General features: G+C 37.9%; 1 protein-coding gene across 5 annotated transcripts in view; it reads right to left on the bottom strand.

The window, feature by feature from the left end:
• Positions 1–25,879, bottom strand: part of Scn2a (sodium voltage-gated channel alpha subunit 2) — a 140,917-nt gene that overhangs the window by 75,803 nt on the left and 39,235 nt on the right. The window contains exons 1-8 of one of the 5 annotated variants that reach the window (XM_045146904.1): positions 19,219–19,296; positions 19,010–19,055; positions 17,360–17,677; positions 16,409–16,527; positions 5,832–5,921; positions 4,708–4,836; positions 4,071–4,162; positions 2,929–3,201 (exon numbers count right to left, since the gene is read on the bottom strand). In XM_045146904.1, coding sequence (XP_045002839.1) covers positions 2,929–3,201; positions 4,071–4,162; positions 4,708–4,836; positions 5,832–5,921; positions 16,409–16,527; positions 17,360–17,626 — 970 coding nt within the window. In that variant the 5' untranslated portion in view covers positions 17,627–17,677; positions 19,010–19,055; positions 19,219–19,296. The other 4 variants (XM_045146903.1, XM_045146902.1, XM_004651906.2 and 1 more) reach the window with 4 other exon arrangements.

The following is a 25,879-nucleotide window of genomic DNA, read 5'->3' on the forward strand; positions in this document are numbered from 1 at the left end:
CCAAATGAAACCATTTCTATAAGCATGGAATGCCAACCAACCATGGAAAGGTAATATTTTAATTAAATAATGCTTGAAAAAAATCTTTTAGAAAGATAGATTTCCAGAAGGAATAACAACTACAGTGCTTTCACATCAACATTTATTACAAACAGAAACTCAGGGTGCCTGGGGGATTATTTCAAGAGTGAGCTGGGGAATTCAGGCAGTTTGCTTGGCAGTGAGTTAGACAGAGGGAAGACTTGTTGCTTCTAGGGTTTCCATTCAAATGAAATTTTACTTTGCTAAAGCTTATTTTCTTGGACTCAATATAGAGACAGATTTTTTTTTTTTTCTGCCAGTTTTCACCTAATTCCTTATGAGAAGCTGGCTTACGAGTTTGTTCTTTCTCAGGATGTTTTGTTTCAGGTTTTTGCTTGATTTCTGTCTTTGAGGTGAACAAAATAAACTTTTATCTTTGGAAGTGTGTGTTGTCTTTTCCTCGATGTAATTTTCATTTCTAAGGTATAATACATATATAGAAAGAGGGGATATAATGGAGACCAGAGTTATGAGGGGGAAAGCAGGAGAGGGGAGGGAAATGCCATGGTTTGTTGTCTGTAAGTATAGAAGCTGTCAAGTATATATATATGAAGATATAATACATATATATATCTTAATAAGTTGCAAAAATGGTTTCACAAAAACATACACATGAAACATGTTTATTTATGTTTTCACATATAAAACAAACATGTACACAGAAGCAAAAACACACACATATACCCCTTAAAACTTATATTACTATTCAAGAATATTGGAAGCCCTGCATTCAAGGATTATACAAATCGATTGTGTAAGAAAATCTGTATCATAACTGTATAAAAACAACTTTATGGGTCAGAGAGATGGCTTAGCAGTTAACGCATTTGTCTGCAAAGCCAAAGGACAAAGGTTCAACTCCCCAGGACCCACATAAGCAAGATGCACACTGGGACACATGCATCGGGAGTTCATTTGTAGCAGCCAGAGTCCCTGGAGCACCCATTCTCCCTCTATATATCTCTTCCTTTCCCTGTTTCTTTCAAATAAATAAATAAAAATAAAATAAAACAAGTTTAGATTCTTATATAAACATCTATTAACATGGTATCAAGAATATTATGTGGTCATTTTACAATATTAAGACATTTATATTTATCTCTTAATCAAGAGGAATTTGAAGGCATAAATATAAAAAGAATATAAACAACTGTGGTGATTTTAAAGCCCAAAAAATTAAAATCATCTAAGCATTAAGAAAAAAGTTATATGATAAATAAAGCTGCAAAAATTCACTTCCCCCAAATAAAAGACAAAGTGGTACTCTACTAATAAATTCAATTTGAATTCATTCAAAATATGATAATCTGGTTAAAATAGCAGGTAAAAATATCAAAAGATGATCTACATGATAGGAAATATATAACTTACTAGGGACAAAGTCAGCATCCTTTAAAATTATCAAAATCAATAATTAAGGAATAAAAAGAATAGTACAGCACCTTTTTTCCACAAAACCTTTTGAAAGATGGTAATGGTCAATATTTGTGAAAGTTCAGTTGGAAGTACATAGTGGTATGACATCCAAAGAGGACAATCTGACACTGTATCTCTTCAGCCTTCATCATAATTAATCTACCCCTAATGCTATTAATAGAAATTCATCTGTAAAAGACAACTGAGAAACACTGAAAAAAATTATGGGCAAAGCTTTTCATTATCTAGTGTAGTACTAATAAATGGAAAAACCTCATAATACATAGAATGACTTGTTTCATTCATTTCTCAGAAAATTTTATCTTTCAAGCTCTAATCCTCATATGAATGCTTCAAAAATAGCACTGTAACAACAGTAGTGATATAATTCCATATGCTTCTAAAAAACATGTTTACCATGAAGGATACCTTGGAAATAATATCTCTGTGGAGTCTCTGTCAAGAGACCATTGGAGTTTGGACAGGGGTTTAGGCAAACAAAGAACAGAGGAGTGGCTTCAATAAAAAGAGTTATAATGTGTATGGCAACATAAGCTTATTCTGATATCCATGACTAAAATAAAATCAAATTATACTCATGAACAGCTATAATGGAAAGACTCATGGCAAAGGAATAAATTAGAACACAAATGAGTGGATGGCTGAATCAAGGTTGTTTAACTTTATGATAAATATACAAGTTTGCATCTTGGAAAATGTTGGCTCTGTTTCCAGATATATCATAGGTACCCAGTGCAGATGCTGAGTCAACCCAATGGATTCAAATCATTTTTTGTGGGCTTCCTAGCTAGACATTTCAACATAATATATTGGTTCTAACTACTACTTCACTATAAGATGTCTGAAAATTCCCAACCAAGGCCAACAAATAAATCTTTTTATTTATCTATCACAATATGGATCTGCTTTCAACATGAATTTAGGAAAAGATAACACATTTTGAAATGGCAATTTTTATCATGCCAGCTGACAGATAAAAGAAGTATGATTATTTGATTTTTCTATTACATATGTTAACTTAAATTACTCTTAGACATTTCGTTCACATCAAACTTGCAATACTTTTGAATACACAAAGGTCTTTGTTTTCATAAAGGTTTTTGCCTCTTGTCTCTTCTTATTTATTTATTTGTTCATTTTATTTGAGAGTGACAGACACAGAGAGAAAGTGAGAGAGAGAGATAGAGAGAGAGAGAGAGAGAATGGGCACACTAGGGCCTCCAGCCACTGCAAATAAACTCCAGATGCATGCACCCCTTGTGCATCTGGGTCCTGGGGAATTGAGCCTTGGAGCAGGGTTCTTAGGCTTCAGAGGCAAGTGCTTAACTGCTAAGCCGTCTCTCCAGCCCACACAAAGTTTTTAATATTAAAAGACTCAAACAACTTAGTGACTAAAGCAGTATATCTTACTTTTATCTTCAATATAGTCATCCCAGTTAAACATGCTCATTGTCCTATTGAAAGTAGTACCATTCCCATCCAATGAGTTATTAAAGAAGGAAGTGATGTTTATTTCAAAGGTAGAATTGTCTGGGGGCCACTGCAAGCATTTATTCCTCAGGTTGCCCATGAAGAGCTGCAGCCCGATGAGAGCAAACACGCTCAGACAGAACACGGTCAGGATCATGACGTCAGAGAGCTTCTTGACGGACTGGATCAGGGCCCCCACGATGGTCTTCAGGCCTGTGAATAAAATAAGAGGAGGAATCATAACTTACTATGCACAAGGGCAACTTTGCCAAGAAAAACATCATGAGCTTGTCCTGTAAAACACGAGTGTCATGCAGAATGACAACAATATTAGTTTGATGTTTGTGAGTGAATAAAATTTTCATGGAAAGCCTGCTAGCTGGTGAGAATGAATGAAAGCAGAATGTGTATGTTCATTGACAACTGAATGGAAATGAACCAAACATGTTTCTACATACTCCTTAGAGCAAAAGAAATGATTTTGTTATTCATGCTTAAACCTTATGTAAATATGTTGCTTTTATTTGCAGATGTCTTATTCTCCAAACCTGTACTGTTTTTTTAAGTCTATCTGAATAGAGTAATGAGATATCTTTAAAAAAAATCTAAACTATATGAGTTTATCTGTTTGTGAACTTTGAAATATAGAGGATGGGTCAAAACAAGGAAGACATCTGCAAACCGAGCCCCATGCAGCACTCATGCTATCCTTGCCTTTTCGTTGATCTGCAGTTACAAAGATTACCACTCTGAGACCCAATTACTGGAATTTGCATCGGCCTGAGTGTCTCATAATTTAGGTTCTATGCAGAAAGCTGGATGTAATAAGATGCAAACCAGGTAGCCTGTTACTGTAAACACCTCATGCAAAACTTGTTAAACTCAAAGGCTGATTTAGAACAGTGTGAGAGAAAGCAACAGGTAACAAGCAGAGAATCAAATCCATCCAACATATGATGTATTGGTTCTTGCTTTTGACAGTCATTTGCAATATGCAACAAGCAACAAGGCTTCTGCCAGAATGCCGTGGTTGCAGCAGCAGTGCAGCTAAAGTCAGCCTCGGTGTTTAACCTTGCTCTCACCTGGAATCACTGAAATTGTTTTCAATGCTCGGAGAACTCTGAAGGTTCTCAAGGCTGAGACATTGCCCAGGTCCACAAACTCTGTCACATATCTGTAATAGGGAGTTCACACACAAACACAATGACAGAACACAAGAAACAGTTGGAGATATAAGGAGCCTACCACCTTATACCAGTTTCTTCTTACCTGGGATTACAGAAATAGTTTTCAAAGCTCTCAAGACTCTGAAAGTTCGAAGAGCTGAAACATTGCCTAGGTTTACAAATTCTGTTACATACCTGTAGAATTAAATCAGAGTTATTCAGAATTTGGGAAATCTAAGTCTATGTTGGTCTTTAATAAAGACCTTTCAACTTCAATTAGTTGCCGTCAGATTTCCCAATTAAGAGAAGAATGGCATTGCCACAGCTCATGAGCGTTTTTTTGGAATCTTTGTTTCATTATTGTATGGAACTCTTGGAAAGCAAAGTTATACTTATTATGATACCAAATTGAATGATTTATTTGGAAGAAAACATTCTAAATATTCTAATAAAATACTTGATTGGTCAAGGGAAGCCACCACAAAGAGATATAGCATAGGCTCCCACCAGTAATTTATTCTTCCAGGGAAAGAAAACATATGAAAATACTTACGCAAAAGTAATGACTGTAAAATCCAGCCAATTCCATGGATCCCGTAGAAATGTAAAATCTTCTAGACAAAAGCCCCTTGCAAGTATTTTAATAAGTGATTCAAAAGTATAAATTCCTGTAAAAGTGTACCTGAGAGAAAATAGCCAAGCTCACATTAAAGGTCTTATAATAGTTTACATCTGCATTTTTTTAAGTTTTTTTTTAAAATTCATTGGTTTGATGCCAAGGATTGAAGCCAAGGCCTCACATATAATGAATAAGTCCTCTAACACTGAGCTATACACCCAAGCATAAAGTGTATACATTATAAAGTTGGCTTAAAAATAAACAAGACATCTCTGTGTAAATTTCCCTCTAATAGAGAGCCTAGGCAGGGCTTAGGATAAAAAGTACCACTAGATTACAAATGGTATTCTTTTCCACTGCAAATAAATGAATATTTTACTTTCTACATCAATCAATGTAAAGGCTCCAAATAATGTAATTCTGAATAATGATATCTGAAATATATAGGCTTTCCATCTGATTAAGTAAATTGATATTAATCCTAAAATAAATGATGCATTTGCATTTCATAAAATATGTACTATTAAAAGCCTGAAGTAGGGCTGGAGAGATAGCTTAGCAGTTAAGGTGCTTGCTTGTGAAGCCTAAGGACCCATGTTTCACTCCCCCCAGGAGCCACATAAGCCAGATGCACATGGTGTTGCATGAACAAAAGGTGTCACATGCATCTGGAGTTCAATTGTAGTGGCTGGAGGTCCTGGATCACCAATTCTCTCTTTCTCTCTCTTTCCCATAAAAAAGAATGAAGTAAATACTACTAGATCAGAACTGTGATAGCCAAAAGAAAAGGAACATACAGAATGAGTACAAATTTTATCAGTAGGTATTGGTGATCATTGGTAGTCTTCAAGGGTGTAACTTCTGAGGAAGATAAAGGACCACCAATATCAATAGGCAGACCAGTGCAGTGATTTGAGCAGCTGAATGGGCCTCTGAGAGCCCGGTCCTAGAGGAAGTCAGGGGCTGGTTCAGCAGTGCTACACAACCCGTTCAAAACTCTCAGGATATTAACTGCATAAAGGGTTCATTGTAGAAATATGTTTAAATATTCTACTCACTCCACATTCTTTGTCCAGTCTGGAGGGTTACTCATGGTCATAAACACACAGTTGGTAAGAATTGTGCACATAATGAGCACATTGAATAAAGTAGAAGATTGTTAAGGAAGACAAGTACACCAGGAAAAATCTCACGTCCACCTACTGCCATGCCTTCACCAACAAGAAGGGACAACTTTTGTTCTTAGTTCATGCTGCTACTTATTTTATCATTATTTTTTTTCTCATTTATTTACAATTCCATATCTAGAACACATCTTCAGGCTAGGTAGAAACATAGTTATTAAAATGATTACATGCAAAGAAATGAAGCCCTTGGTTACTAATGTATCATTTAAGTTTTTTACTGAAGACTGAGCTAAACAATAAAACTGTGAGTTCAGCATCCAAATAAACCATGAAAAAAGTCAAGAAAAAAATCATAGAATTAATTAAAAGTATTCTAACTTCATTATGTGGGTCACCCTGGAAGAACTCTTCTAAAAATTCCTTTCTAAGTGGAGTTGTATAATATACTGTAATTGTTCAAAGGGACCTGTAAGAGAAGATGATTGGTTATAATGCCAGCATTTCTAGGGTTTGTAACTAAGGGCAAATTATTTAATTTTCCTCAGTCTTAAATGACTTGGCTTTAATAGTAAGAAAAAAATAATCACGACACTGGATTTCTGTAAGGAATAACTTAGTGAGCATATGTTAAATCTCCCACAACTTGCTGTGCTTGATAAATAGAACACCCTCAACAAATAGTTCCCATAACTTCCTGATAACAGAGGAAACACTACTTATAACAGTTATCTGGTTTGTTTCACCAGATAATTATATACATATATGGCCATTGTGTATCACTTTCTTTCATTTTGAAACAAAAAACCAGTAAAATGTTACTTGCAATGTTCAACAGTCAAGGCTAAATGGCTATATCATACCCAACAAACTGCCTTCTTAATGCCTATGTTTATGCTCATATAATAATGCTACTCACACTTTTGGTTAGAGAAGCTTCTTCTTAGATTGTAGTGACCACTAGGTGAGACTCAAAACCTATCACAATGCTGAGAAGAAGCAACTTTGGAGTGTTTAGCACTAAGGGAGACATCTCTATCATACTTCCAAGGCTCAGTCACCATTGTGGAGGAGGTGGCAGAGAGAATGTAAAAGCCAAAGGAAGGGTCGGAGTGCTTTGCAAGGCTGTCTTTCAGATACAAAGTGGCCATGATATTCATGACCTCACCATGGCTGAAGCTACCTATACAAGACCCGCATAATAGGAAGGGGAAAATGATGACATCAAAATAGAAGGGAGACTAATTATAAAGAAGAAATTCAGTGAAGAGGGTATTTAGGAAGGGGAGAGGGACGGTAGTAGTAGGAGATTATGATCATGATATATTATCTGTATGTATGGAAGTTGTCAATAAAATGTTTAAAAAAATTCACCAAATAACTGGAATGATTTTACACTTAACATAAATCATATTTTAATTATATAAACCAACAACCTTTATCATTGTGAATTTATACGTGAGTATAATTATCTCAGAGGTAAAATAATGTTATTCATCTACCTTTTCACTATTGTTGTCATAAACTATGAAATGAAACAAAAAACAGTATTCAGTAGGATAGGGACTAGGCAGTGTCATATTAATCTAGAAAGGCAGCTTTGTACCTACAACAGGATTTAGTGAAAGCAATAACTGACTTTTGGTTTTTAATAATAGTGCTAACAGGGCCATGTTTAATTCCCAGCTAGTTCAAATGCATCCACATGAGAGCCATTAAGTGTATGGTTTAGATTAGCTATGTGAGGGCAGTACAATCTAGAAAGCACAGAAAACCTGTTTTCAAAGAAGAAACACATCGTGTTCCTTATTCTAAAAAACAAACAAAAAAGATAAAATGAAAGATGACCCGCTGTTAGTATATGCAAATGGAAGTTCCTCTGGATCTGCTGACTTGCTATGTCTTGCTAATGGCCCCTTTGACAAATTATCACCATTATAAATGATTGATCAAAAACCTCAGTGATCCTCATCAAAGTCCTGTGTTTTCTCTTGTCTCATCTCCTATTGCAACTAAGATAATTTCAAAGATTTTCCACTTTCCTCTGATATCCAGCTCTTCCTTTCCTTCTATTGAAAGTTGATGTCCCTAGTTCTTATTTCAGAGAGGAAAAACAGCATCAGATTGTACTTCCCACCCCCAAATTAAAATATTTTCTGTATTGAGAGTTAGTTGCCCTCTTCTTCCTGGTACAGTGTGGGGGTTGGGGGTGTGGAGAGGGGTTCAATCCTACAGATCTTTCCAAAATTTCTCTACAATGTCTTATCTCTCCTATGTCTTATCTCTAGTGTGTCCCATTCTTTTGGCCTCTCCTGTCTTGGAGGAGAGGGAGGGTACTCCCCATAACACACAACCCTCTTTAACTACTTATGACTCTGCCTCTTTTCTCCACCTCAAGGCAAAGGCAACGTTCCTGAAAGCTGTATTTCTCTTGCAATTATGTGACTATTGCATCTTCAGCTTGTCAGCTTTTCAGCATAATGCCATAGAACCTGCATGTTTTGTCAACACAAACAAGAGGATGATATGGAGTTCTTGTTTGGCTTGCTTTTCAGAAACACTCAACATGGAAGATGGTTTCCTGTCCCAAGTCCTCATCTGTTCTTCTGCTATTCTCCTTTTGTTAGAGCTCAACAGCAAGCATAGGTATAGGTATCAAGGATGTTCCCATGGATATGAAGCTCTCTAGGGACTGGAGATACGGCTCAGCAGGTAAAGCACTTGCTGTGTAAGTCTTTAGTACCTGGATTCCAGGTCCAGACCCCACATAACACAGGTAGCTGTGGCTGACTTGTGTAACTCCTGTGTGTCTACTGTGAGATTAGGAGGACAACCCCTCAGAAGCCTGTGGGCTAGCTAACCTGATGAATGCAGTAGTGAACAATGAGAGACCCTGCCCCATGTAAGAAGGATGGTGATGACTGACCCTGAAAACTTTTCTCAGACCTCCATATGCTTGTCATGTCACATAGACACCTGCAGTCACACTCATGAACACACACACACTTACTTGTCTCCAGGTGAGATGTGTATTCAAGCCCACACACAGACACCAGTACTTGTGTCTCATTGACACTTACAAACTTTTTAAAAGGTTGTGAGTTTCAAGTTTGAAATAAAAGCCATCCTATCCTTCTGCAACAGCTAAAGGTAGTTCCCTGAAAATCTCTATGCAACGTCCCAAGATTTAGTCAGGAACCAAGGATTTCTCCTTCTTCCTAAACCTCCACATTCAATTTACTAAAATATTTTTGTCAATTATGTCAGCCACACCCAGATCCAGTGTTCTATTCCCCATGCCTGCATTACCACCCTATCAAGTGTTCTCCCAGACTCAGAGCAAGTCCAATAGTTCCTGTACACTATCTCATATTCCTCTAGGCTGGTGTTTATGAATCAGTCCTTTCTGTATAATGTACCAAAACAGACTTTGTAAATGTAATGTGGATCATTATGGAAGTTTCCTACTATTCTTAGGATGACATTCAAATGTCTTAGCATAGAGCCAAGATCCTAACAGGTTTATCCCCACCTAGAATTGCAGATTATTTTCTTTTTATTATACCATTCCCATTTAGATATTTAAAAATTATTTTAAGTCATAAAATGTTATGAATGTTTTATAAATACATACCCAAATTAGGATCTTGCCAATGACAACTCTACTCACTAAACATGCTCTGCTTCACTAGCCAACTGATAATTTTTCTGTCCTAAACAGATAGAAAGTTATTTCTAATTCAAAACTATTGACAATAAGACTAGAGAGATGGCTCAGCAGTTAAGATGCTTGCCCACAAAGCCTAGCAAGTCAGGTTAGATTCCCCAGTACCTAGGTAAAGCCAGATGCACAAAGTGATGCATGCATCTGGAGTTTATTTACAAGACATGGAGGCCCAGGTGTGCTCAATCTCTGTCTGTCTTCTCTCTCCCTCTCTACTTCCAAATAAATTAACAAAAATATATTTTAAAAGTATTGACAATAGCCCATGATTATTCAGGCCTAGCTATAGCACATTAGAATATTCCTTGACTAACAAACGTCATATATACAATGTATACAAGTTTCCACATTTTTAGAAAAGGTTGAGCCCTTAGAATAAACATAGGGGGAAATCAAAGGCTCATAGGATTTATGACACATAATAAATTCAGTTATGTTTTTATGATTCTAAAAATTTGTTTCGTATAATAGCAGAGTTTAATTATACACTGTAAAGTAAAATATATTTTAATGCTAACAATAGAAATAATTGTTTCTAATAAGTCACAGATAATCATGTTGTAATGTATGATTATTACTTTCATAACAAAATGTATGTTTCAGTTAGTAATCCTGACTGACACTCATAATTCTTACACAATATAAAAACAACTATTTCCCTTTCAAAAATAAAATAAGAGATAGATAGAGTCAGGTTTATACACTTTTGGCTTAATATGTACCCACAAATAGAAAATCTCAAACTCCAATAAATATATTAATTATTGTAAATTTACTACATTTATCATATAGTTTAAAATTCCTGCATTTTAGTGAGTGATTAAAATAGTAGTAATAAAACTTAATATATGTATGAATGTTATATGGTGAAGTCACACATTGAAAACATATAAAAGCTGTTTATCAAGGGATATTTCAAACAGCTAAACTGATGCAAATGGATACATCCTATATTATTTTCTAAATATAAAGGCCAAGAGATAAACCAGAACAAATTTTTCAAAAGAGTAATATATCTTGGGACAGTACTTCCACAAGAGCTTGGGTATATGAAACAAAAGAGAGGCAGACCAGTCTATATTTTATCAGGAAAAAAAATCTTATAAATTTATTAATTTCATTATACTAAGTACTAATAAAAGTGCATTTACCTTGATACTGTTGAGGTATGAATGTGAACTATCTCCAACAGGTTCATGTGTTTGAATACTTGCCTCCAGCTCATGGCAGGGAAGGTTGTGGAACCTTTAGGAGGTAGATCCTTGCTAGAGGAGGTGGGTCAGTGGGGATGGGCTATGAGACTTTGTAGCCCTATCCCACTTCCTGTTCCTTTCTGCTTCCTCATTGTGGATCAGTGTAAGTAGCTGGTCTCTGGTTCCTATTGCCATGCCATCCCCACCATGATGGAATGCACCTCTTTAAACTCTAGGCCAGAATAGTCCTTTCCTTTCTCAAGTTGCCTCCTGTTAGGTATTTGGTTACAGCAAAGAGGAAAGTAACTAATAAAGATACTAAGCCAGAATTTGACCAACTTAAAATATTTCTTATGTATGCACTATGGGAAAAACTGTTTTAGGTTTGTATTGAAAGTAGTTACATAGCCTTTGGCATGGAGCACTACATTTTCTGTGTGTCCACAAGGCAGGACAAAGCAGCACATGCTTCAAAACCAGTTCCCAGTGGTCAGATACATCCTTGAATAGCCGTGTGAGCTTCAGCACATTGGGTGAGTCAACTCAAACTAGTAGCAGAATATAGTAGAAAGCTCATATTTCTTATATAAGTGTGGATAATAGTACTAATGTGTTTCTCATAAGATACAGTCATTATCTGCTAAGATAATTAGCAGTTATTTGTATTACAATTAATCATTTCCTTTTGAGATATAAAATGTGGGCTATTTCTTTGTTGTTCTCCAAGAAGGAAAAGCCACTGCTCTGCTCAAAAACATTATAGTGTTATACTAGCCAGAGAAACTGGAGAAGAATTTTAACTTATATATAGTCAATAGGTAGAAAATAGCTTTAGGTTAGAGGTTTTCTAACCTAAAACTTGAAAAGGAAATAGAGTAGGCTACATATCTTTCTATGTATCTGCATATTTCTGAGCAAGGAGATGTCGCATTTATATTAACTCTTGAATTGTTTAATTTTAACCTACACTGAAATAGGCAATGACCTACACTGAGTGCAGAAGAAAGGGAAATCACTGAATCAATCTCTTATAGACCTACAGGGTTCTTTATATGCAAAACTGAGATTTAAAAAAAGTTCTGCATGAATACCCCATCAATTTCATAAGCTAGGACCACCGAAGGGAACCTTTGCAATGCTAAGAAATATATTATTTTCAACCCTGATACACAATATTGAAGACTTTAAAATTCCGTTCTCTTCTGTTCAATGAAAACAATGCAAGAGCACTGGGCTATGGATCTAAGGACTTATCTGAAGTTTCGGTCCTACTACTGAGAGAAAGTGTGCCCCCCAGAAACCTAGCTCTGCTGGCTCACACCTGCCAGGTAGAGAGGAGGGTGGAGATTTCTAGTTTAGCCTATGCTACATTAGGGGTACCTGATAGAGGGGCTGGGAGAGGAGAAGGTGATCGAGGGAGAGAGAAAGGGTTTAGTGGGGGACTAAGCATTGACCATCTCTGGTCCTCAGCACTCATCTGAAAAGCAACATGGCCATTTAAAGCTCCAGATTCTGGTGCTGTCAGAACTTGGTTCCCACAAGTGCACACTGGACCAGTGACACATGCAGAGTACTTTGTGGAATTCTTCATCCATAAGAAAGATGTATTTTTGCTAGTCTTTGTAACAGTTGCAGGATAGATAAGCCAGCATCAGCTGTCATGATTACTCTGTTTCAGGTACTAAGTGCTTGTCATTAATCTTGGTGCTTGACTTTATTCATCCTGCACTGTTTTGCTTGCTTACTTTATGAGACAGTCTCATGTAGCCCAGGCTTACATCAAATTCATTATGTAGCTGAGGATGGCCTTGAATTCCTGATCATTTTGCCTCTGTTTCTTAAATTTGGGGATGTAGACATCCACCACTCACTACACATCTTACTATTGACATTTATTGGCTAATAATACATGTTATTATTATTTATTTACTAGTAACTTACAAGCATTTATAAATGGAAAAGCTGAGATTAAGAAGTGTCATGTAGCTCAACATCATAGGCTAAGAAAATAAATAAATCGCAGAGGTAGGGTTAGTGTATTCGTTTTCCGGTACCTAAATCCTGAGATTCTCATTTTTCTACCCTTTGTGAGTGATGGACAGTTCAGCATGAACTGTATCATATTGGAGTGCTTTAGAACTTTAAAGACCTAATCTGATGTCATGACTTTAAATAGCATCCACACAAATGACATCTTCCAAACTTATTTCACCATGCCTGGCTTCCTTCACAATTTTCTAATCCTTTGCCTGTCATTTGAAGGGGTTTCTATGTGATTTCCCACATGTATGTGGAAATGCCCCAGCTTTTTCTACATACCAATTTCCCCTAAATAAACCTCACACATTATTTCTCTCTAAATAAATTTAGTAATCCAAATTTAGCCTTCTTGAGACAATTTTCTCAATTCTTTGATAATATTAGGATAAAGACCCAAAATTGAAGCTCACAAGTTTGAGGGATACCTTGAACCCCCAAATTCTGCATAAGCATGTTACCACTCCATGTTCTCCATCATAGTTCACTGGAGCCATGAGGATATGTTCAGACATTTTAAATGTACAGCAAGGGTGCAGCACTAGAGGTCACAGCCCACCCCCCGACACCTGAAAGCCTGGAAGACTGGGAAGCACGAAGAGCTCCTGTTTGCCATGTGCTCACATCCCCTTACCTCCTTGCTTTTCTTCTTTCTCCTCAACATTTTATTCAAGCACTGTCTTCCTGCACTCTACCAATGCACTTTTGGGGTCCCTTACATAAATGCACTAGAGAAGTTTCCCACCCGCCACAACTGACAACCCCATTCAACTTGAAGAAGCAGGATCAGTCAGCACCCCAATTCCCTAGTGGCAGCTCGGATTGCTTCTTCCAAGAGAGAACTGAGGCAGTGGAGGGTGACTGTGTCCCTGACTATAAAATCAAGGAATAACCTGGAGCTGCCCTTGCAGTCTCAACTTTCCTACAGGTCAGGGAGGATCTGGCTTCTCCTTAGCTCTTGCCTCAAGGAGCTCCCTGGACTTGTCTTTCTGTAAACAAAGTGAAACCCTGCGCAGAAAGGAGTTCCCCTTTCCTAGAATTAAGATTTCTTTAGGGATTAAACTTGAACTTGGCATTGTAGGTGGTTAGCTCAACCCCCTTTCAGAACCTATAAGTGACCCTCTCCTGTTGTCTAATGGGCAGGGGCTCTTTATTCTATCGCCTCTTTCCTTCTCTTAAACTGATTTTCGTTTTAAAGTCACAAAACCAAGACTTGAGTCCATGGTTTGCATTGTGTGAAACAAGGAACAATGCCATTGTGAAAAGCATCAATAAGCTACAGTGGAACCTCTAACTTAGCTAGGATCTCTGCTCAATCATTCCAGTATAGCCAAAAGATGGAAACCTTCATCTATTTTAGACCTACTTGTCTTTCCTCTCCTTATAACTTTACTCCAAGATGAGACATCTGAAGTAGAGCATTTTATTTTAGGAAGTTAGAGATATAAAAGAATCTAGTATACTTCACCAAAATATTTATGGTTGTGCTTCCTTTTGAAGAGTGTCAAGAGCTCATCCTGTATACATTTATCTGTTTGCCTGCTTCCTTCCCCTTGAATGTCTACAGGCCTTATGATAACTTTGGATACACACAAGTTCAAGTAATATCTGTGTTTCCAGAGAATTCCTAGAAAAGACTATGTCATCAATGTCTAGCTCCTCTGATCAAAATTTCTATAACTGCCATTGTGTTCTACCAGTGGGAAGGTCTTCCATGGGGCCTATGATTGGGATTCATAACTTCCAGGGACTTGTTTGGAGTGACTATGGCACCTTTTTTTTAAATTTTCTAACAATAAACATGTTCTCCCTATATTTTAAAACAAAAGAACTTCTTAGCTACATCTCATCATTCACAAAAAGGACAAAATGGATTTTCCTCATCCATTCAGTCTGGTTGATCACTTCTTTTATATCTGACTTTCAAGCTTCTGATTGATAAGTCATTTCTTTAATAATCTCCCAGTGTCTACTATAGGAATGGAGCATTGGGCTAAGTCTGCATTTTCCAACTAAATTCACACATAAATTATGTTTATATAAGTGAAATATAGTTATTAAAATATAATAAGTACTTCACAGAGAGATGTCTGTGCAGTGCACATGTTCTAAATCCTAAAAACATAGCAAAGTATCATTTATATATTAGGAACTGGGATATAAATCCCAACTTTATTTTTCATTTCTAATGCTCACTCAAAGTCTTTTTCCATATGTAACTGGATTATCTTACTTGAAAAGGAGATATAAGAAAACATTATTGCTTAAGGTAATGTACAGTAAATTTCAAAACCTCAAACATAAATATCAAATGAAAATATATTGGTGATGGCTATGTAGAATGTGGGTGATAACCAGAGGTGAAAAAAAAATACATTCAGGAATTCAGGCGGTAGGTAAGATTAGCCTGGTTCAGGGTACCTGTCTCAGTTCTGAGGCATGTCTCAAGTTTTCCAGATAATGTAACCTACCTCCTGAATTCCTCACCTTATCTAATTCAAAGTACTTTTATATACTTGTAGTGGTAGTAAGCTTTTATGCTATAAGCCTTAATGGTAAGTCCTGGGCTGATTGCATCATGGAATTCCAACCCAGGACTCTCTGCCAAAGAAAAAACATTGAAGTTGTCCTACATGAGATGTTCATTTCAGTTTCTTCTGCCTTATGTTGAACTCCTGAAGCATGCCACTCCTTATCTCAGGGATTCTGTAATCTCCCATAAATACATTTGCCAACCCTATCCCCAGTCTTCTGTGCCTTTGCTTCCATGGCTTCTGTAGGACTGGTACTCAGCTAGACCACTGCTCTTGACCTAGAATAAAACCTCTCATTCCAACCACTCTAACTTCAAGGAATAAGTCAAGATTACTGGCTTTCATCAAGATACCACCAATCCTACTTTAGGAATTAAATACTTCAAATTAAAGTCTATAAGAGAGGCAGACACTAAGCTCTTGACATAAAACATAGGAACAAGTATCTAAAAGAATTAGTGGGGAGACAATCAATAGGGATGCTATGGTGGATAAGAACTGGGAAAAATATTGTAAAGCTCAGTGTATATACAGATGCAATTGTTAGCAGTTAGTAACTTAAAGCTGTCAAGAGAAGACATAAGAAGCACAAATTTGTATAACTCAGGTCAAACAGACCAAAATTTATAGTTCAGATTATGTATGTCTACTTTCTAGTGTAAAATGTAATGAAAATTAGTGCATGGAAATAGTTCTGTTATGTGGTACTGTAAAGCTCAAAAACATCAAAAGAGATCCTGGTAGTCAATCCAGTTAAAATGAATGGAGGTTTGAATGTAGTAAATAACTCAGAAGAGAATGGAGGAGAAAAGAAAGGTGAGTAAGAGAGAGGAAAAATACTTAGAAGAAGGGAAAAGCACTTCACTTACCTAATGTCCCATTTTGCAACATGCTAACTATTGAGGAAGAGGAAAAAAGAAAAAGAGCAAATAACATTGCCTACCACATATAATTTGAAATGTCTTGGCTCTATATTTTAATCAGAGAAAAATTCATCTTCATTGACCATTACAAAAAGGATATGAATGTACCAAAATCTTAATAGCTAATTTTCTAATAGGGTTGAAGGGAGTTAAAATGTACAGGGCAGAAGTGGCACTGAACCGTGAGATCGCTTTTCCTTTATTCAATACTATAAAAGTCTGAAAAAAAAACAACATGTAAAATAAAATTTAGAAAATATGTTAAGAACATTAAAAAGAAAGGTAAAATCATACTTAAAATATTCCCTTATAAGATACTATAGTAACATAGAAGTTACTAATATATAACAAGACAACAATACCTTTCCTTTCTTAGCAGTATAAACTTTCCTAAGCATGCTAAAATGAAGATTTTAACAATATAGAGAAAGTTTTGTGATCGGCACCATAGGAATTCTTAGTGTCTTTACCTTTATCCTATATCTATGATTCTCATATAACACAAAAGTGGGGCTTCTTAATTTAGATAATCTTTATATAAGAACTTTGGAGTTCTCCAAGTGTGTTTTTTGCTAGAACTTTTAGCACATACATGTTGCCTAGCATTATTTCTTTTGGGGAGGGTTATAGAAGAGAGAAAGTCTGTGATGAAAGACACAATTCAACCTGCTAAGGTTCTCAAGCCATATGTAAAGCTAGTGATAATAAGGGGAATAAAGATTACTTTTCCACTTTTTATTCGAGTTCACTACATTCAAAGAGAATTGTGGTCAATTTGGATTCACTTTTTGATATAATTGGTATTCATAAAAGTGAATAGGCTATTAATTTTCCTCAGTTGTACCATCCTGCAATGTTCTTCAATGTTCTGCCTAGAATGCAGGTTCTTTCAATAGATTCCAGAATTATTGGTCCACTAGTTGATCAGTCTCACCCAGAATCCTACTAATATTACAAGAGACAGAAGGGGTACAACATTCATCACCATCTTTAGGACATAGGGGAAGCTATTATGAAACAGGAGATAAACAAAATTGGGCTATGGACTCACTTTCTTATTGATGTAGTAGGGGTCCAGGTCCTCCAGGGGCACTGACACCATCTCTGGAGGAATGTCTCCATAGATAAATGGAAGGGATTTTCCTGCTTCCAAGTCACTATTTGGCTTTGGGCCATTTTCGTCATCCTCATCCTTGCGCTCCTGTTTGGGTCTCTTTGCTTTCTCTTCTGCAATACGCTGTTCAATAGCAGCAAGGGATTCCCTGGTGAAGAAGCGGAAGCTGTCAGGTCCTGGAGGTACCAGCACTGATTGTGCCATCTTTTCATCCTGCTTCTTTAGTCACGGTGTAGCTCCTCGCATAAGAAAGTGCTATAGAAACAGATGAGGAAAAAAGCAATGACCACTGAGTAAAACGGTGACTGTGGCAAGTATATGATACTGAGCAATGACATGAAGTTCAGGAGCCAAGATAGGCAGAGTATGTTACAAAGGATGCTGTGCTTAGCATACAGAAACTCTCATGCATGTATTCATTTGCCTACCCGGCGCTCTATCTCTCACATTCAGTAGGTATGTGTATGAGGTAATCCTATCTCCCACTCTAAAGCTTTCAAGTGATTGTGCTGCTTGAAGGGAAATGCCCAGTTAGGAGCTGAGAAACGGAGGACACTGGTATATGCTTGCTGCTTCACTTGTGTGAACATTTTGGCAGCCATTTTTTTTTCAGCATTCTTTCTGAAAATATATCAGATGCAAAACAAGAGATGAAAAAATCAGTGCTGTGTGAGGAACTTGCTCATCTCTCTCCGATTTTCCCAGGATTTTTCTCTTTGGCCCCTCTTCATCACCTTTAAAGTCCCTTCAAAATCATTTCACGTGGTATAGAGTTCTGAAAATTCTGAAATGTCAGACTCTGAAAACCCAGGTAGATAGAGCTTGAGAGCAAGGGAATGGTGTGGGAAGAGGAGGAGATGCTGGCTTGTGTTTGGAGCTGCTGGGAAACTGCACAGGAAGGGGGCCCACCACCTGCCAAAACAGTCAGGAAGTCACTAACATCAGAGGGCTGTAGCTTGGGCCCCCTGGCTTAGCAACCTGCTGCTAGCTAGTGTAATTGCTTCTTAAATTAACAAATTTGCCAAACCAGAGGAAATATCACAGAGATAGCCCGTTTTTTCAAATAAGTTCCATTTTGAAAAAATCTAGTATATTATCAATTTCTCCCAAGCCCCTATTACATGACATTTGTGATAATAGAAATAGAGTTTTATGATCCTCAAATCATCTTTTACTAAAGCAAGTAACTTGGCAAGTGCAGAAATTATTACAAATGTAACCTCTGAACCAGATGCAGGAGTTTGTGTGCCATTTACACAATGCAACAATAAAGCTTCACTCCTGAATGTCATCTCTATTTTTTTCTTCCTTAGAAAATATAAATTCATTTGTAACTTTCATGTAACAGAGAGGTGTTGTCACTGTAATGTGGCATGCATTTTCTAAGATTATAAAAAAAAAACTGGCATCTAATTCATTTTTGTAGCATATACCTAACAAAACAGAAGGAAATCTGAAATAGCATAAGATACTGCCTATTTTTCATTAAAAATTGTTTTGAAGTTGGCCAGAACCTTTCAGTCACCAACTGTCAGACTGCCCCTCTGAGCATCACAGTACCTCCTAAGCACACATCACATTCCTCACCTGTCCCCAGAGATTGTCTGGCCCAGCGACCGGCACAGGTATGGTCCTGACACATAGAAGGGAGGAAGCTGTCATGCTTGATGCTCTCACAGAAGAGACATGCTAAAACATGCAGCCATAGTGGTCCCCCTGCAGGGCTCCCCAGGGACTCCCCTGCAAAGGTGGAGCAACCTCACAGAGCAAGCATAAGAAGAAGAGCAACACGTTACCCTGAAGAATCTTTTACACTCTGAGTTTGAGGTTGGAAAGCTGGAACCAAGACTGCAGCTAAAATTCCATCATGCTTAAAAAAAAATTAATTCTCCTTTAAAGACCACACCTAACTTCCTGTAAAAGGATTCTGGTAAGTGAAGTAAGAACAGGCACTTCCTGTGCAGGGACTACAAAGTGGCATTATTATAACTACCACTAGAGGGCTGGAAACTGCGAAGTAAACCACCTTGGTGGCACAGCAGAGACGTGTGTAGCAGCCCAAAACCGTCAGCAATGGAGTTCTGATGATCCACAGGCTGGTCTCAGACTGCTGGCTGCAGTGAATTCTGCTGGCTGGCAGTGGCATCTTTCTATGCTTTTTATTGCTAAAGCCAGAAAACTATCCAATCAATATCCATAATTCAAGTTAAAAATAAAATTAATAAATAATGAAGGGTTAAAAATAAAAATCCATGTAGTGCATTACTGATTATATTAGTAAAATTATATTAGTAGAAATAGCACCTACAGTGGGAATCTACTCTCAGTTCCAGAATTTTTGCACTCTAATAATAATTCTTTGATAATTCAACAGAGACTACCTTTGTGCCATGCAAGTTAAATTTCCTTGTGAAAAACAGGTTAACCTAATAAATATTACTTTACCTCCTACTTGGTTTATTGAAAAGCAACAAGAAACAAAAAAGTACCAACAGGATTGTGAGATCCTAACTGCCAGTGTGAAGATCTGAGGACTTCCTGGGAGGGAATGGCTCTGTGGGTAAAGTGCTTGCCAAACAAGCCTGAAGACCAGTATTTAGATTCCAAGAACCCACTTGAGTTGCTGGACTTGGCAGCTAGTGTCTTTAATCCCAGCACAGGGGATGCAGAGACAGCGAATCCCTGGGCTTCAATGGCTCGTTAGTTTAGCTAAATTACTGAGCCTTTAGATTCAGAGAAAGACACTGTCTCAAAGAAGTAGGCAGAGAGTGAGGGAGCAAGACCCCCAGTGCTGACCTCTGGCCTATGTACTTGAGTGTCTGTAAGAGGGAGTTAGGTGGTTTTGTTGGGCAATTAGGGCAACTGGGCCACTGACAGTACAATGCAGAACTGTCCTTGGGCTTAGCTAGAGATCACAGAGGAAACTGGCTTTTCTTATCTCTTTCCTAAAGGAGTTCCCTAGATTTGTTTCCCACAAACAACCTGTTCCTCTCCTGGGAGGGAGGACCCCTTTCCTAGAAATCTTGACATTGTGATTGGTCAAGTTCAGTCCCCAGAACTTACTGTCATGTCTAGCCTCTTCCTGAGACAGCCTGTAGCCCAGGCCAATCTGTTGTCCCTCTGGATCACCTGAGCCAGAAGGTAAAGGCCACTACAGTAAGGTTATCAGTACATTTATGAGGGGAGGACCATCTCTCTGGGCTGCCTGACCACTCGTGAACCTCCGGGTTCTGATGAGATTTCTGGGCTGAGACTAGACCTCCAACCCGTACTCCCACATGGGCTCTTTACACAGTCCTGCCCTCCCCCTGGCAGGAGCTCTTTGAACTTTCTTTTCTTTCCTCTCAAGCTCTCTTTTTACTGTTTTTCCAGGCACACTATGTGGGCTTTTATTCAGTGGGTCACCCTGGAAGAGTGTCTTCCTTCTCAGTTTTGTTGGCACAATTCTTTGGTGAAATGCAAATGTGAACCCACGGTTTGTGGTTCAAGGACCTTCCTGAACCCCTACTACCGTGTTTCACCTGCTTATGTGCATGTATATGTGAACATACTCATGTGAACATGCATGCCCAGAGTGGTGGTTTGATTCAGGTGTCCCCCATAAGCTAAGGTGTTCTGAATGCTAGGTTCCTAGCTGATGGAGATTTCGGAATTAACTCCTGGAGGCAGTGTATTGTTGGGACGGGCTTATGGGTGTTATGGCCAGTTTTCCCATGCCAGTGTTTGGGTCACTGTCCTGTTCCTGCTCATGTCGTCATTTTCCCTGCTACCATGGAGCTTCCCCCTCGAGTCTGTAAGCCAAAATAAACCTCTTTTTTTCCCCCCACAAGTTGCTCTTGGTTGGGTGATTTCTACCAGCAATGCAAACCTGACTGCAATGCCCAGACTCCCAACAACACCCCCTCATACACATGCAAAAAAGGATAAGCATTTGAGGACTTATAAAACGCCAATGGCTGTACTAAGTTGTCTGCCTGTACTCTCCCATTTCCTTCTCACTATTACTCCATTAATCAGGCTTTCTTTTTAAAGTTTTATTTCTACTTATTTATATGAGAGAGAGTGAAAGGGGAAAGAGAGACAGAGAGATGGACATGCCAGGGCCTCTTGCCATTGCAAATGAACTCCAGATGCATGTGCCACTATGTGCGTCTGGCTGGGAATCAAACCTTGATCCTTTCGATTTGCAAGCAAGCACATTTAACCACTAAGCCATCTCTCCAGCTGGCAAATAAGGCTTTCTTGATCCATATTTGAACACAGAAGAAAGGAGGTTCACTGAGATTAGTGAAAGTCTCCTAAAATCATGCAGGCAGCATCCACAAAGTCTGGCAACAAAAATGTGTGACTCTTACATAGTACAGTAAAGAAACACTATGTAACTTTCACCTAAAATAAACATCAAATAAAAACCAATATTGGTATGAATGGTTCAACTTGTAATCAGAAGTAGTTCTATGGTTGTTTATCTTCAGTGCCAACTTGACTAGATTTGGGATCAACTAGACGACATACCACTTTGTGTGTATTGAAGGTGTTTCCAGAGATATTTAAGGAGGGACTTTCCCATGAGGTGGGGCCCTGGACTGAGTAAAAATGTAAGAAGCAGAAAAAGGAGAAGAAGCTAAGCAGAGCAGCAACTTGCATCTCTTAAGGCTCTAACGATGGAGAAAATGTGATCAGCTGCCTTCCAGTCCTGTCACATGCCTTGCTTGCCATGATGGACTGTGTTCCTTACATCATGAGCAAAAATAAATCATGTTTGCTTTATTTTTTAATGTTTATTTATTTATTTGAAAGTGACAGACAGATAAAGGGGAGAGAGAGAGAGAGAGATGGAGGGAGGGAGAGAGAGAGAGAGAATGGGCATGCCAGGGCCTCCAGCCACTGCAAACGAACTCCAGACACATGCGCCCCCTTGTGCATCTGGCTAACGTGGGACCTGGGGAATCGAGCCTTGAACCGGGGTCCTTAGGCTTCACAGGCAAGCGCTTAACCACTAAAGCCATCTGTCCAGCCCTCATGTTTGCTTTACATTGCTCCTGTCAGGCATTTTGCGACACTAGTGGGGAGAGTGTACACATGTTCTAATGAGCAAACTTCTATACTGGTACACGTTTTGAGTTCCATTGGTTTCCTTAGAGGATGGAACTATTGGAAACCAACAAGGGGAACTAACCAAAAATAGCATTTCATTTACTGTTATTGGAAGACAACAGATATGTCTTGATTACATGTCAAATAATGACTCTTAACAGATAGAGAAAAACAAAAAGAACAAGGGCTGGAGAGATTTCTTAGTGGTTAAGGAAGGCACATGCCTGCCAAGCCTAAGGATCCATGTTCGACTCTCCAGATCCTTTATAAGGCAGGTACACAAAGTGGTACAAGTGTGGAAAGTTGCACATGCATACAAGGGGGCACAGGTGTCTGGAGTTTGATTATAGTGGCCGGAGGCTGTGGTATGCCAATTCTCTCTCATTAAAAAAAGGCCAGTTTGTTGGGCTTGCTTCAAAAAAACAAAAAAGAAATTTGTTGAAGCTGTTTGGTTTGTTTGTTTGTTTGTTTAGGGTTAACTTTAAGCATATGATGATTCACAAACTCAACTGATATTCTCACCACATTGTTGCACTATTTCCTTTGGCTTTGACTTCCAAAATGAGAGGGATTTTTGGTAAATTTTAAAATTTATTTATTTTTACTTACAAACAGAGACAAAAGGAAAGAGAGAAAGAGAGAGAGAATGTGAATGGATGTGCTTGAATGGATGTGCCAGGTACTCTAGCTGCTGTAAATGAACTCCAGATGCATGCACAACTTTGTGAATCTGGCTTTACATAGGTACAGGAGAATAGAACTCAGGTCAATAGGCTTTGCAGGAAAATGCTTCCAGCCCCAGTGCCCAATGAGAGTTTATTTTTAAGTAATTCTTCTCTTGTTATGAAAATAAGCTATAGAGAATCTGGCCTGCCAACTTCCAAGGTCTAATAGGAAAATCAAAAAGATTAAAATAAAGACAGAAAATCTCTTACTGTTTCTCACTGACTCCAGTCCCAATTAAGTCAACTCAGTTCTGAGCAACTACTCTGTCCAAAGTAATGTACCCTAATTGGTCAGTGGTCTTCCCTTAGTCACATGTCTAATCCTTGGAACAAGAAAGAGTCCTCCCTTGAAACATAGGGATCGAAACATCATAGTGGTATTCTACAAAAATAGCTGGGATACAGTTACTCTAATGAGGGGGAGAATAGCACAAATATACACTTAGTCTATATTTATCATATTTGAAGTGACTCAAAATTGGGAAAATAATAAAAAGATCAACTTCAGGGATGGAGAGATGGCTTAGTGGTTAAGGCACTTGCCTGGGAAGCATAAGGATGGTTCAATTCCCCTTGCAGAGGATACAGGCCCGGTCTCTCTCTCTCTCTCTCTCTCTCTCTCTGTCTCATTTTTCTCTCTATTTGCAAATAAATACTTTTAAAAAAAAACATCAACTTCAAGATATATACAAGGGTATGCACATACCCTCTTTCATGTACAGCAACTTAGACATTATACAAGAAAAGTGACAAAAGTCTTCCCCGAAGTAAACTTTCCTAGCGTAATCAAACATGTGCATACATCACTGTGGTAGATTATAATAACACACATAGTATGTGCAGTTTTCAAGTTCTGTTCTAAGAGCTTTGATCCCATCTAACCTTTATAGCTATCTGATGGTGTAGACATTGTGGTAACTTACATATAAAAGAGAAGGAAGCTGAGGTGCCAGTAAGTTGAATAACATACAATCTGTACAGTTTTCATAACCGACAGTAACAAATTCTGAATTTAAGACTTTGTTTTCTCTGAGAAATCCATTTTTACAAAAATATTCAATGCTGATGATTTTCTTCTGAGTTCATCCACTGTCAAACACACCAAACTCTCTATTTTTTCATGTTTATATTTATTGTATGGTCATACGTTCTCTCTCATTAATTTTAACCATTGTGTGCACCTTACATTATTTCAAAAGGTGAACACAAAATGTTTCCAAAACATCTTAGACATAAAACAAGCATATGAGCATTTTTCTGTCTTAAGGAGATTTCCAAACAATGTCTACTTAAGATTGTGCATATTCATTTCTCTTTGCTTTGCTTTACCCTTGTTTGGCTATTTTTATGAGAATTCTATATGCCATATTGGCTGAAAAATTTAAGCTGTTTTTGCTGGTATTATTCTTCATGCAAAAGATTTTGTAACATCTTTTAATGCCAGACACTATTTTTGGAAGACTTGTGAATAATGAGAAAGATAACAATATTATTTAAACTTGTCAGAAAAGAAAAGCATATTAAAAGTCATATATTTAAGGTCTGATGTCATTGCTACATTATGTCTTTTTCAGTAAGAGGCCAGAGAAATGTCTCAGTAGTGCTTGCTGCACAAGCATGAGGGTCTGAGTTTGGACTCCTAACACTTACCAAACAACCAGGCACAGTGTCGGACATCTATTAACTATAGATCAGAGGAGTTAGGGAGGAGGATCCCTGGAGCTTGCTGGATAGCTAGTCTGGCTAAATCAGTGAGCCAGCCATAGGTTCAAAAAAGCTAAAGTAGAGAGCAATTGAGGAAGACCTGTGATATCAGCCTAAGACCTGCACACACACACGCACACATACTGATACAAATGTGCACACACATACACACACTACACTTATGTATGCTATACACAAAACATTAACTTTCTGAATAAAGTCTAATAATACTAAACTATGCTTTCATATATAATGATATTTGCAAAACAGTTACATTTATGTAAGAGGGCAATAGTATAACAGAAGGATGTTAATAATTGTTTAATAACTAAATTCTTTCCTTAAGACAGCCATTTATATGATACTCTAGAGACAAACATCCATGGAAGTGATTGCATTATTAGATCGTGTCAATAGGGATATAATCATGTAGTCATTTATATTTAATGGTTTTGGATGAAGAAAGCTGAGACAAAGAGAAACATGATTCTAGAAGTATCCTTTTAATCCTGTTTTAAAATTTTAATTATTATTACTATTATTGTTATGACTGTGTTTAGTATGTGATGTGCAATATGCATGTGTCATGCACATGCATGGTTTATGTACATGTGTGTAGAGATGAGCAGATACCCAGTGAGCCACATGTAGAGGCAAGAGAACATCAGGTGTTCTACTTCATGCCTCCTCTATGTGCTTTCCTTAAGACAGTCTCTCACTGAACCCAGAGCTGCTCTTTTGCTGGCCAGACTTTCTGACCAGCAAGCTTGAGTGACTCTGTCTCTGGCCGACCCCTTCACCCCCTGCAGGACTGGAGGTACAGGTGTACATGGCCACATCCAGCTTTTTAAGTGGGCACTAGGGATTGAACACAGGCCCTTTTAGGCCCCCAGGCCTGAGCAGCAAATGCTCTTACCCACTAGCCATCTCC

This window comes from Jaculus jaculus, chromosome 4, assembly GCF_020740685.1.
Source record: "Jaculus jaculus isolate mJacJac1 chromosome 4, mJacJac1.mat.Y.cur, whole genome shotgun sequence".
Taxonomy (NCBI): domain Eukaryota; kingdom Metazoa; phylum Chordata; class Mammalia; order Rodentia; family Dipodidae; genus Jaculus; species Jaculus jaculus.